Consider the following 13,271-nt stretch of genomic DNA (forward strand, 5'->3'; position numbering starts at 1 on the left):
ATATCCAATTAGTAAATTGCCCGTTACTGTCGGTTGCATTATTTTTATCTGCTAAATGGAACGGATTAATATTAGTTCTGTTAGATAAGGTTTTTTCCTTATTAATGTATTGTGATGTCGTAGTAAAGATCGACTGTGTTAAATTTTTCATCGGATGACTAAACTTAAAACTTTTGCTTTTAAGGGATATGTGCCGCTATATAGAAGTTTCCAGTGTTTTTACACAAGAAATCTCTTCAGAAGAGGAGCCGATTGCGTCAACAAACCGATCTGCAGCACCCCCGGTGCGATAATTGACATAAAGGATCGTGTGTCCAATGACTACAACTGGCATTTCACGTAAGTTGCCTTCCAAAAACTATAGAACTTCGCGTTCCAAATTTGCTTAACTATATTTGTGCGTCTACTTTGGAAAGAAGAGTATACAAACAGAAATTGTGTTTATCGTCTTGGCAGAACTCCAAAAGTATAATATATATACTCATCTGTTTACATAGTTGGTATGTAAACAGTTAAATATTATATCTTGATAATGTTTTTCTCTATCTTTGATAACCTTAAAGATTGTCACCTTGATACGTATCGATCCATCACCGAATACTGCTATTTATAAAAACATCCGTTAATGTCCTGAACTTCAAAATAACATTACTTTCGAGATCATTATAGTATTCTAGAAAGAAATTGCTGAAATAATTCTAAAACATTGTTGCTAATTTTTAGCACGGTTAAATATCTCGGTAATTACAGTTAATTATGTAAATATGTTGACGTTATATAATTCAATTAAAATATGTCAAAAATGAATCATGTTTCTTTGTTATGTGTGCGTGTTTCCTTCTAGGAACTATAAATGGCAGAAATTATTTATCGTCCATTATTCGTCGGCCTTGTTGGCAGATTTACGTTTTACGTAACTGTGAACTTTAAATCCAGTAAAATAGTTTTTGAGATTATTGCATTGCATTTTTGACAGTTTAAATGTTACATAAACAACGTAGCTATTTGCATAAACAATGTAAACATATTTGCTTTAAATGTTACAGGATGCCGGGTACGTCGAGCAAAGCAGTCAACTTAGGTTCCTACAACTATTTGGGATTTGCACAAAATGAAGGAAAGTGTACAGATACAGTGGAAACATCTATATGTACATACGGCGTCGGAGTGTGTACTACACGTCACGAATTAGGTGGGTGTTCGGCAGCGGAGGGGCACCGAAAGTTAGTTATTTTGCCATCGATAAAACTGCTGTTCCTCTTTCAGGCACATTGGATATGCACGAAGAATTGGAGAAGCTAGTCGCAAGATTTCTAGGCGTAGAAGATAGTATAGTAGTAGGAATGGGATTTGCCACTAATTCAACATGTATACCGGCCTTAGTCACTAAAGGGTGTCTAATATTAAGTGACGAATTAAACCATGCCTCTTTAATTCTCGGGTGCCGACTTTCGGGCGCCTCGATCCAAGTTTTCAAACATAACGGTAAATTGCATACACTTCTAAATTTCGGAAATAACGTTTTTATGGATTTGAATATTTAATTAAAACTTGTTCATTTAGATATGGGAGACTTGGAGACTAAATTAAGAACTGCTCTTATTACCGGGCAACCCAGGACACTCCGTCCTTGGAGGAAAATCATCATCATCGTCGAAGGAGTATATAGGTCGACAAATTTCGAGTCTTGTCATTTTAAGATATTTTGCATTAAATTATATTGTAATTTCAAAAATTTTTATTTTGAATTTTAGCATGGAGGGTACCATAGTCAATCTACCAGATATTATTCATCTGAAGAAAAAATACAAATCCTATCTCTATTTAGATGAGGCCCACAGCATCGGTGCTTTGGGCACCAGCGGCAGAGGCGTCGTCGACTATTACGGCTGTGATCCAAAAGATGTAGATATATTAATGGGAACGTTCACCAAGAGTTTCGGAGCCGCGGGAGGCTACATTGCAGGCTCAAAGGTACAGTAACAGGCATAAATTATTTAAATAGTCTGTCAGATTCTTCTAATTTTAGACTGTAATTTCACGTCATGCATTTGCACAATTTCAAATCACTATGTTTGTACTGAATTATTAAATGGGGTTTATAGACCAGATTCGAAATCCATATATTGATTATTTAATAAAATTTTATTAGAGCTCGTACGTTAATCCATTTTCTGAACAATAAGATGATACGTTTAAGCTTTCGCAGATGGTATTAATATTAATTCTTCTATTTTTAGGATCTTATTAACTATCTACGAAGCAATTGCTACAGTTTTAGTTATGCTACGAGTATGTCATCGCCGGTTGTATGTCAGATAACTTCAGCTATGAAAGTTATTATGGGTGAAGATGGAACTAACGAAGGTAATCTGAGATATTATCGATGAAAAAAACATCGAAAAGTAATTGATTCTATATAACCTAAATTGTCGAAAGCTAAAAATATATCGCGCTTATCGACATTTAAAAATTCGATTTCGTTAATTTCCAAATGAGGCTTCGTTTTAAGCAGAGAGAGAACTAACTAATTCGTCAACATGTCGATTTTTAGTACCGACGCGAAGATTTTAACAAATTAAACGGGGCAAATCGATTTAGACAAAAGCAAATATGCATTTGCATTGTAATTTTTAGATAAATGCAAAACAAATATTGATTATAATAAGCAATCTTTGTAACAGTAAAGCTATATCTAGGTCATATCTATTCAATAAGTTGCCACGAAACAGTAGAAAAATATTTAGATTAATATTATAAACTTGGCATAGATCTGCTACAAAATTTGTTATTAATCGTAACTTAAGTCCTTGTTATTATATATTATTCTTTACCTTTATTTCGCTTCTCTTGATTGAACTAGAAGCTAAACCAGAAGAAATATAGCACCTTGCACTCCTAAATCCTAGAAAATAATTTTAAAACATTGGCTTAATTTAACACATCATCAATAACAATGTATACTAATGTATAATAGCAAAATCATAGAGTAATTTTATATAATTTTTTCTAATTATTGTAATATATATTATTAATGCTTTGCCATTGAAAGCTTGGAAATTTGAGGCAAACAAACATATACTAGGAAATTGTTAGAATATTTTAAATTAATTTAATACGTCTGTAAAGGCATTTCAAGATAAACTATCAGTTCAAAAATATAATCAGTTAATCTGAAAATATCTGTATATAAGGTTTTAGTTTTCCAAATTAAAACAGATGATAAAATTATCAATAATTTTTGAAATAGAAATGCACATTGCAAAATATATTATAAAATTTCAATATACTGTCTTGATTATTTAATTAATTGAAACAATTATGAAGCTTTCTCCTTACAGAATATCAGGCGAAGTGCATTATAAATAAGTAGCCGTCGAGCTTATCGATTTGTTATAAATTACAATCATTTTGTAAAAGATTTGCTAGGTAATGTTCGTGTCAACATCATTGACAGATATAAGATTGCTTCATTTTTGAGGTTCTCCTAATTACGATATCGTTTAAGCGTCTTCTAGGCGATAAATGATTTGTCATGCCGTGAGTCGACGGTTTACGAATCATTTGTTTGGCCTACATTTTTATCTAATCGTTCGCTTATCGAAATGTTCTATTTGTCGAGTTATTGATTATTTTAAATTATGTAAGAGTGATGATTTTAAGTCATAATAATATTAATAGAATCCATTTAAGATTATTTTAATAAGATATTAAAATCAATATTCTCCGTTTTTAAATTAGAAATCAATAAATTGATTCATGTCAGAAATGATATTGATCTTTTTCCTTATTTTTGATCGTAAGGTGATTTAATAGAGAGGAAAATTATTTTTACTTTTAGTTATAAAATCAATTTAATGAGATAGAATTCTATAATATAAAGTAATACTATAATTTTTTGTTTTATATTATGCATACAGGACAGCAACGAATTACTCAGTTGGCTCAGAATACCCGATACTTTAGACAGAAATTGAAAGAAAAGGGTTTCATTATTTATGGTAACAAAGATTCTCCCGTCGTACCACTATTATTATATATGCCGGCAAAAATACCGTAAGTGATTTTAAAATGTAAATTATTTGGAATTCTTCCTTATATTACAGATTATTTGATAAAATTTATGCATGCGTATATGTTCAGCGTATGTGTATATATAATGTATGAAGTATTCAGCTAAACTAAAATTTATTGTCTATTGTATTGTTCATGTCTTTCTTACAATATCAGCTATTTTCGATTATATTAATCATTCTAGAAAGAAATTAATAATAATTTTCTTTAAATGTTATAAGTAAATTGTTATTGTTTATTAATTACCATAAATTTTTTAATTCAAAATACATTCAAATATAAACGATGCAAGTCAAAACCGGTTATAAAATGATCAATTTCTGTCCGACCGGAGACTCTTAAAAGTTCTTACAAGCTGCATTTTTAATATTAATTGCTATGTATATTATGATAATATAATTGTTAGCCATTCTGGTTTGATCTTTAATGATCGATAATAATAATAATAATGCTAACATTGCTTTATCCTATACTAAAAATATTAATGTACAGTACATAAAAATGCTATAAAATTTTAGTTTTTCAATTTTGTTTTCTTGATATAGTATTAATGTTAATTAATGAATGTAATTAAAATATTCAGTTTCGAGGCAGTTTCAATAAGATAAATATAATTTAACAACACATGGTGGAACCTCAATAACTTGATGCCTTGTGGATAAAACTGTGTTGAGTTAACAAGGTTTTCGGAAAATTTTAAATGGTTGGCGGTGTCGTTAAATACAGTATACACAATTTGGCATGCTTTTTGAGTTTATTCGACTTTGTCTTGCTTCAGTACATAAAATAATAGTGAAATTCATGAAATTGCCTGTCTAATGAGAATTTGCATACAAGTGATCGTTTAAATTATCGTACTGTGTTAGAGTATTAGCCTAAATCGCATTACAATAGCTTCTTTGACGAGACGGAAGTTGGACATCTATGTGCATTTTCTTATGGGTTTTCATTGGTATACCATATTCTTTTTCAGCATTTCCTGCTTATGGGTTTTCTTAGAATTTCTACCTTTTCTTTTAAGTGTTAATGACCGTAGCCCACGTAGAGCGATTGTAAAATATGCAGCCAGCTACTTTACACAAATGAAATTTGAGTAATTAATAAGCAGAACTGTAACTAGATGGTGCCCTCCTAGTGAAGGAATTGAGATAACAGCAACTTTTGTGGTGGGAGAGAAATAAGAGAAAAGTAAGCCATATAGAGGTTTCTTCATACAATAGAACAGCAGATTCTCAGAAAAACTTGCATTTTCTTTTTAATATGTCAAGTGTAGGTCAGGTTAATAGGGTCACCTGTCAACAATGTAGACTCACGAGGTTCTCTTGTAGAATAATACATTAGACCAATTAAAATACAGAAAAATGTTGAGTTATCAGAGAGTCGAGATAATGGGGTTTTACCAGAGTAGGATTTTCGATGGTTTGAATTGTACTTGTAACTGTGTTTTCAATATTAAGATTTTCCCAAAAAATTAAATATTTGCATTTTTTCTTTTTTCTATCTACTTATCATTCCATAGTATTGTGTGATAAGTAATTTTCATTGACCTGAATTAGTTTAATTAATTTAGAATCGAGGGGCTCTGTGGAAAAACAGCATATATCACATTAGGAAATTCCAGAGGAAAGGAGGATTTCTTTGTTAATTTGCTGCCACTTTAACATGTAACATTTTGTTAATGTGGGTATACAACCCTTGGAGTATGTATTTCCAATAAGCCCCTCGATTAGTGAAGAAAACTGATTTGATTTAAAATTGTCAATAAAGAATGTTTAATTCAATTTGTTGTGAAAGATAACGTAATTATTTTGCCTTTCTTATGAACCTCGCTTCTTACAATAAATATTTGTTTAGGGCCTTCGTCCGGGAATTACTAAAGCGCGGAATAGCGACGGTTGGGGTCGCCTTTCCCGCCACGCCGCTCGTCGAATCGCGAGCACGTTTTTGTATATCCGCCGCTCATACACGTGAAATGTTAGATAAGGTAAGAAATGGTACAAGTCGAATATACTTTGGAGATCATTAATTATCGTTCTTATTTGTTTTTAAATGTATTTTAAGGCACTATCTGCTATAGATGAAGTTGGAGATTTGCTCAGGCTAAAATATTCCCGACATTCCAAAAACAACGTAGGTAGTCATTGACTGTGATAGTACAAAACCAACTCCGGAAGTGTATGATCTGTGTTTGTGGAGGTGAGTAGAAAAAATTTTGATGTTTTTAATATCCAATGTATTGAAAATAACAGTAACAGTTTAAGTTACAAAAAAACTCAAATTCAATAATCTTTTAAAAAATAATTTAAGGTCTTTTGTGCTAATTTTATTTAAAATTTTGAGGATTTAAAATCGATATTTATTATAATTAAATGAAAGTAATTAGTCACTAAACAAAATTGTTTATATGTAAAAAATCTTGATTTCTTTACATATAAACAATTTCTTTGTTTCTTGATTTCTGGTTAGGTTTGTCCTACCAGAAATTTTAGTTTAGTTAGTAAGTTAATGTTTATAAAAAATTTGGGGTCTTGCATATTTGTCTTTTGTCCAGCCATTCGTCTCATCTAGTTTGTCATTGTGTTTGTTTCCTTTTTTATGCTGTCTGTCTAGCTGTTAAGTAGTATTAAGATTCACACTCACGTTCAGTTTCATTAACAGTAAGTAGTTATGTCTTNCTTTTTTGCTGTTTTCATAACCGTAAAACGAAAAATTACGATGGAAGCAATATATTTAAAACCTTTCTGGGACTTTTTGTATGTTGGACACTTCTACTGTGACGTAGTTTTCGTGCTACGTGTTCTGCTAGCACGTGCATCCGTACGACGATCGTGACCAACGGAGTGCTAATCGGAGTCTGATCGAAATACCAGCATTTAAGGTGTTCGTATTGGTCGAGCACAACATTTGTGACGCAACAGCTGTAAACGGCTTAAATGCTCTAAAAAATGAACTATATATTGGTAATCGCCCACCAGTGGCCGAGCGGTCTTCGTACCCTAAACACTGAGTTCGGTCGTGAGTTCGCGCCGCGATCGGACAGGCTGGCTGCTTGGAGTTTTCCGGGTTTCTCCTTGCCGATAACGACTAAATAGGAGGCCCGTTCCCCATAAAAGTCCTCCCGGAAGGCATTCTTTTTCCTCGCGTAACATCGCGCCCCAGAGAAGGCAACGGGAAACCACTCTGGGTACTAACCTTCCCTAGTAACACCTTGGCGTATTATTAACTACTTACTAATCTGCGCCGGGTGNGCTGTCTGTCTAGCTGTTAAGTAGCATTAAGATTCACACTCATGTTCAGTTTCATTAGCATAAAGTAGTTATAAGTCTTCTTACTAACAGCCACTTGGCACTAACTTCTACAATTAGCTATTTGTGGCGGCACTGAATCATTGGTGTTCGCTACACTCGGGTTTTCTTTTAGACCCTTCGGGGGGACTACGGCCCTGCAGCCAAAAAACTGCACATCAACATCAAACATAAAGGGTACTGTAGCTATACGTACACCGTTCACAGGGATCCTACCTTTCTCTACTATCTATATCCTCTCCCTCCTTCTTCCCCGCCTCTTTCCCTTACCCTCTTTTCTGCTGGCTAAACACCTCGTGTACAGCCAAAGTCTTTCTTGTATGTATGTATATGTAAAGAAAACAATATCATTCTGTTGATTTATAGATATAAAGTAGTCTTATCATCATTATTTTAAATAAATTTTTGCACACCATATGCCATATTTGAATCATATATTTGTAAACGAATAAAAGCACTTGATTTTGTGTAACCTAAATGAAAATTACTATGCAATTAACCATTTTAAAAGCTAAAATGGTTGCTATTAACTAATTTAGTAATTACGTTATCTTATATAAGAAAAATTCTGAATGAAAATAGCTTTAAATATAACAATAAAACTATAGTGCATAAGTTACTTTACTAGAGGCCAAATTTACTGTCCAAGAAATGTTTACAATACCAAAGAATTAAAAGCAATGGTTAGAATTTTCAATATCTGTGGTATATTTCTTGTAATATCTGAGTAAATTTAATTTACTTCCATGTTTAAGTTGTATATGCTGACATAAGTAGCATTATTTGTAAGCATGTCTTACTATTGTACGTAGCAATCTTTGGTGAGTTGCATAAAACACATAATAGCAAAATTGCTGTAAATATGCTTATGCTTTATTGCACTAATCCACACAATTGTAATCTTAATTATATCTTTATATAAGAAAAATTGCATACAGAAAATTAAAATATGTATTTATGTAGTAGTGTTTTGATTATCTAAGGTAATGTAGATTGAACACACTTAGAATGGTCTTAAACTCTGATAATAGATACAAAGTGTTTGATTTTATGACTGTATTCTTGTAATTTGGCAAAGTTTAATGATGATTACAACTAATATTTTATTTGTAGTCTTTAATATTTGCAAGACTGAGAGGTAATCGGAATAAACACCTTCAAACTCGTAGAGTATTGCACATTACCAGGCCAAGATCCAGAAAATAAACTATACCATACTATTTGCTCTTGTCTGTATTGAAAATATATAAAGTCAGTTAACACATTCTGTTTAAAATTCAAAGAAATTCATTATAATCATTTCTAAAAGGAAAAGCTTTCTTTCTTATACAAATTATTGATAGTATTGTAGTGTAAAATTTGTATTTCTTGTTTTAAATTACTGAAAAGTGTAGAATACAAACACACACACCTTAGAAAATTAAAAAAAATTCACCTTATGTTTACCTGAGAATATATAAGAATTCTCTAGTACTGATTTTAATAAATTGAATATTATTATTCTGTACACGACTCCAACTAATATATTCTTTAAGGCAAGTCTACAAAATTTAATTTTGAAGACTTGTTGCAAAGAACTACCATAAAAGTGAGAGACAAAAATATAAATTTTATAGAAATTTAAAATTTGCTACAAACTTTAAACATGTATTATTTATAATGTTACAATAAGTGTAACGTGTGTGATAACATCAAAAATACAATAAGCGTTTGTGCTGTGTAAGCTTATTTTGAATTGCTATTTTTTCAACTACTAAATTATTTTTTTTTATCATATTATGTGTTTACTAAAATTCAATGTACAGGACGTATACATTTATATTAGATTGTTATTTCTTATTTATATGATTAAAATGATTAATCCTTATATTTACGAAACTTTTAAGATTTCAAAATGGTAAATTGAGTCATTAAGCTGAATCGGAGTTTACGTAAATATAAAAAAGCGTTCGTAGAAACGAGTCAGAGTATTTTACGTAAAAAAGAAAATATAAATATTTAAATAAACTTTATAATTGAGAAATTACAACTTAATATTTAATGTTTGTGTGTAATTATCAGTTTGGCTTCATTAAAATTTATAACTGTCCTCAATAACTATAACAAAATCATTTATTTATAATTTCGAATTTTAACATACTACTAAAATTTCTTTCTTACAGCTGTTTAAAACTATTTTACGTAAGAGAAAACAAAATAAAAAGCGTACAGTTGGTCAAATAGATAAAATTATACATGTACATTTATACATTATGTAAATACTAGTCTATTACAAAACTTGAAGCTTACCAAATAGCGTATTATTATAAACACAAAGATTTCTCAATACTCGATGTTTATCATTTAAGTTCTGAAATAATTATCAATAATAATCTGTACAACCTCACAAGATTTCTTCTTATTTTATATATTAATCTCTATTCGAAACTTCACTAAAATTTTACGTTCGCTTGAAAGTATCGATGTGTTAATTATATTCGGAATGCATTAGTTATATAGAACTAGTATTTTGCATAAATATGATATTTTAAATTTAAAAAGTTCTTTAATTTTTCAATTATTAACAATTAACATTATTGTTCTTTTGATATCAATTGTAATTAGTAAATTATCAATTACATTAGTTTCGGTTCGGAACACTTATTGCGTAATGTGCCCACCGAACAATGCTCCTTCCTTCATAAATGTATAAATTATGTTATTGTTCTGTTTTATCAGTAATTGTTAAGTATTAACATTAGTTCTATAATTTTTTTTTATTGGAAATTTATGCTAGTCCTTATGTTTTTAAAGACTTCTAACATTTGAATACAAATGGTGTGTGTGTATGTTTCATTCCATGTGTGCATCACAATAATTCATGCTTCTTTAAATACCTGCTTTATAAAAATAAACACTGTTAAAATGAAACACACTAGCTTGGCATTGTGCCAATGCAGATTGTGCTGGATTAGTTAGTATGCCTAGATATGACTTACAGATTCACTATTTTTTATTGCTATATTTTGTCACATTTTTCATGCAGATTTGATAGTGATTCTCGAAAATGTACTTCATGCGGTTATTCACATTTATGGATTAAATTTTCAATCCGTCGGCTTTGCCGATCGGTGATCCGTTTTGTGGCCATTTATGTTTTTGTGACTTTCGGAAAATTCATTGCAATATCATTAATTTGCTTTAAACAGAATTTTATTTAAATGTATAACTCATATTTATTAAATAACTTTCTTAACATTTAACTAGCAAGTATATAGTTTTTTGTATTATTGAGATAAACTTAAAATTTTGACAAATTTCTCTTTTGGAGAGAGTGATCAGGAATTTTATGACTCGTTTACAAAAACACATTTATATTGAATTGTCCAATCACTGTAAAATTCTGTATATGGCTATCTCCGAGTTGTGTTAATGATTACCATTGTGGTTCAATTGCACCCAGGCAAGTGGCTTGCTGTATTCTGAATTTTTATTGTATCTGTTGTTTGGAGCTCTTAGAATGCCTGTTTGATACAATCAAAGACATTTGTCTTTGATTGTATCAAAGAAATGCATAGTTAATGGAGTTTGATGAAGGCCACGTTGTTGAGTTGAGGCGAGTGGGAAGGCAGTTTTGCCTGTCATCTAAGATGTTATGAAATGACTGTGAAGTGTTGAGGCCATTGGATATATCAGGCTATGCACATATGGCAAGCAAGTTCTGGATATCCCAGAGAGATGATTGTCTAATGTGAGATGAGCAAAAACTGTTGTCATGGTATCTTTGACTACCATCCAAATGGGTGAAAGCCTCACTAAAGAACTTTATTTCTCCCCTTATCATTAGCAGGGACAAATTTGAATGCATAGTGACCTCTATACATCTTGCATTTAGAATCCTCACATTATTGTCTTTGGAGTGGTGCAATGACTGAGAAGCCTGGACTACTAATGATTTCCAATTCTGTTAGCAAATGGACCCTGTGTCAGCATGTGGAGAACAACTGGTTTGCTCTTCAATCCTTCTTTACTTCTGAGTGCACAATGCTCCCACTGCTGAAATGACAGTCTGAAAAGCCATCTCATATGACAGCAGGTTACCTTCAGTAATGATATGAGGGACATTGATAACGGTGGTATGTTTAGGAAATACTATGACCTTCTGTTGCCTTTCACGGCACCCCTAAAAATGGCCATCTTCCAGCAAGATAATGATTTGTCACACATGGCTGTTCTCAAGAATGTGTTGTGTTTAACATTTCTTTGTTCTGCATACTCAGTCTCCAGATTTATCACTCATCAAGTATTTATGGGACCAAATGGGATGCCAGGTTTATCCGTGTAAGACTTGAGGGATATGGAACAGCTGTTTCAGGATAACATACAGTACCTTATTCCTCCAGACCATATTGTTGCATGTATCCAAACGAGAAGCTTCTACAATGTACTAAAGGTACTTTAAATTGCACCACTGTTGTGCATGAAATTATTTTTCCTATGGTGATTCAAACACTACCCTCAGTGTTTCTTTTTTTGTCAGACTAGTTTTAACAGTGTAACAAAATTATATTTGTATCTTGGCAATCTTGCTACATTAAAAAACAAACAGAAATCATAATAATAATCAAATTATGCCTTTCAGTTCTCAACTTTCATTTTAATTTGATATTTTTTAGATATGGCAGCATCACAGTTATCCAAAGTAAGATGGATCGAGTATATTTTGGATAATCAAAATTGATAACATAGTGTGTTTGTTACCGTGTGATTCATAAAATGCAAGAATGGTGTTATAAAATCAAAGCTTTACGATGATAGAAAGATTCTACAAATTTTTAAATTGTCACAAAGAATCGCTAGAGTAAATTTTTAAACTTTCGGAGGCTCTTTTTAGTGCCACGCATCTCGACAAGATTGAAATGAGTATATGTGCTACATTGTCTCGTCTTTGTTAACAAAATACTCGTCCTTAATTTACATTGCATAATGAGGAGCCTAGACTAAGTTGGTCTTGATTAATCTAGACACTACTCAGTTTCATTTATTTGTATCAATTAATAATGATGAAACAGTGCTTACTCATGCTACTAGCAATAAGTGCACTATTCCTATAATGATACCTTAAAAATTAACTTCAAATCAACATTATACAAGTTTGCTTCAATAGTAAACTTAATGAAATTTAATAGTAAACACTAAAAAACAATAAAAATGACCCTATTATGTATTTTTTATTTACTTCTAATTATTTCTTATTGATCAAATTGGACTATTAGAAGTATTATTAGACTAGCATATTGATTTTATACACCTGTACGTGTTGAAATGATTCCAATCGTAATTATTGGCTATCATCTAAATAAATATTCATTTACTTAAAACTTAAATTTTTGTTCCAATTATACTTTAGTTTACCAGGCCTCTTTTCTCTCCTCTCTCCAAAATGCAAATCAAATTTGATTTCTCTTATTGATTTTTTGGTGCTCGTTCCAAATTTTGTCGTGGATTGACGATTACCAGTATCGCATGCATTATTTATACTCTAATTTATTAAATTTATTCCAATCGCGTCCACGTGACGTATGTTGAGCATCGATGGGACAAGTGCATCGAATTTATAATCCAAGTTATAAACTTTTTGACTAAAATCATAAAAAGATTTGAATTCTGTTATCACAAATTAACAACAATGATTGTATTTTGTTACAAAAGCTAGTTTGTGACTTTTGTCGTAATGTCTTGGTCTTATTAGCAGTCTTGTACTGGTCTGCATATTTTTTAAATACTTGGCATTTTGTATTATTATTATTATGTTGGGTTTAGTGGTTTATACTTGGTTGATACCGGTGGCAGTGTACTATGCCAGACCAGAGTCAAGGCATAGCAATCAAAAACAAAAATTAAATAAGTATG

The 13,271-nt window shown here is 31.3% G+C and overlaps 1 protein-coding gene across 6 annotated transcripts in view; it reads left to right on the top strand.

Annotated features, from left to right (window-relative positions):
• Window positions 1–13,271, top strand: part of LOC111632536 (serine palmitoyltransferase 2-like) — a 31,764-nt gene that overhangs the window by 10,191 nt on the left and 8,302 nt on the right. For all 6 annotated transcript variants that reach the window (XM_023376980.1, XM_023376981.1, XM_023376982.1 and 3 more), the window contains exons 3-11: window positions 185–339; window positions 1,047–1,192; window positions 1,267–1,485; window positions 1,564–1,669; window positions 1,755–1,974; window positions 2,241–2,367; window positions 3,921–4,056; window positions 5,929–6,058; window positions 6,136–6,270. In XM_023376980.1, the coding sequence (XP_023232748.1) occupies window positions 185–339; window positions 1,047–1,192; window positions 1,267–1,485; window positions 1,564–1,669; window positions 1,755–1,974; window positions 2,241–2,367; window positions 3,921–4,056; window positions 5,929–6,058; window positions 6,136–6,219 (1,323 nt within the window). In that variant the 3' untranslated portion in view covers window positions 6,220–6,270. The remainder of the gene's footprint in view (window positions 1–184; window positions 340–1,046; window positions 1,193–1,266; window positions 1,486–1,563; window positions 1,670–1,754; window positions 1,975–2,240; window positions 2,368–3,920; window positions 4,057–5,928; window positions 6,059–6,135; window positions 6,271–13,271) is intronic.

This window comes from Centruroides sculpturatus, unplaced genomic scaffold, assembly GCF_000671375.1.
Source record: "Centruroides sculpturatus isolate CEXI.00-Female unplaced genomic scaffold, Cexi_2.0 scaffold674, whole genome shotgun sequence".
Classification (NCBI taxonomy): domain Eukaryota; kingdom Metazoa; phylum Arthropoda; class Arachnida; order Scorpiones; family Buthidae; genus Centruroides; species Centruroides sculpturatus.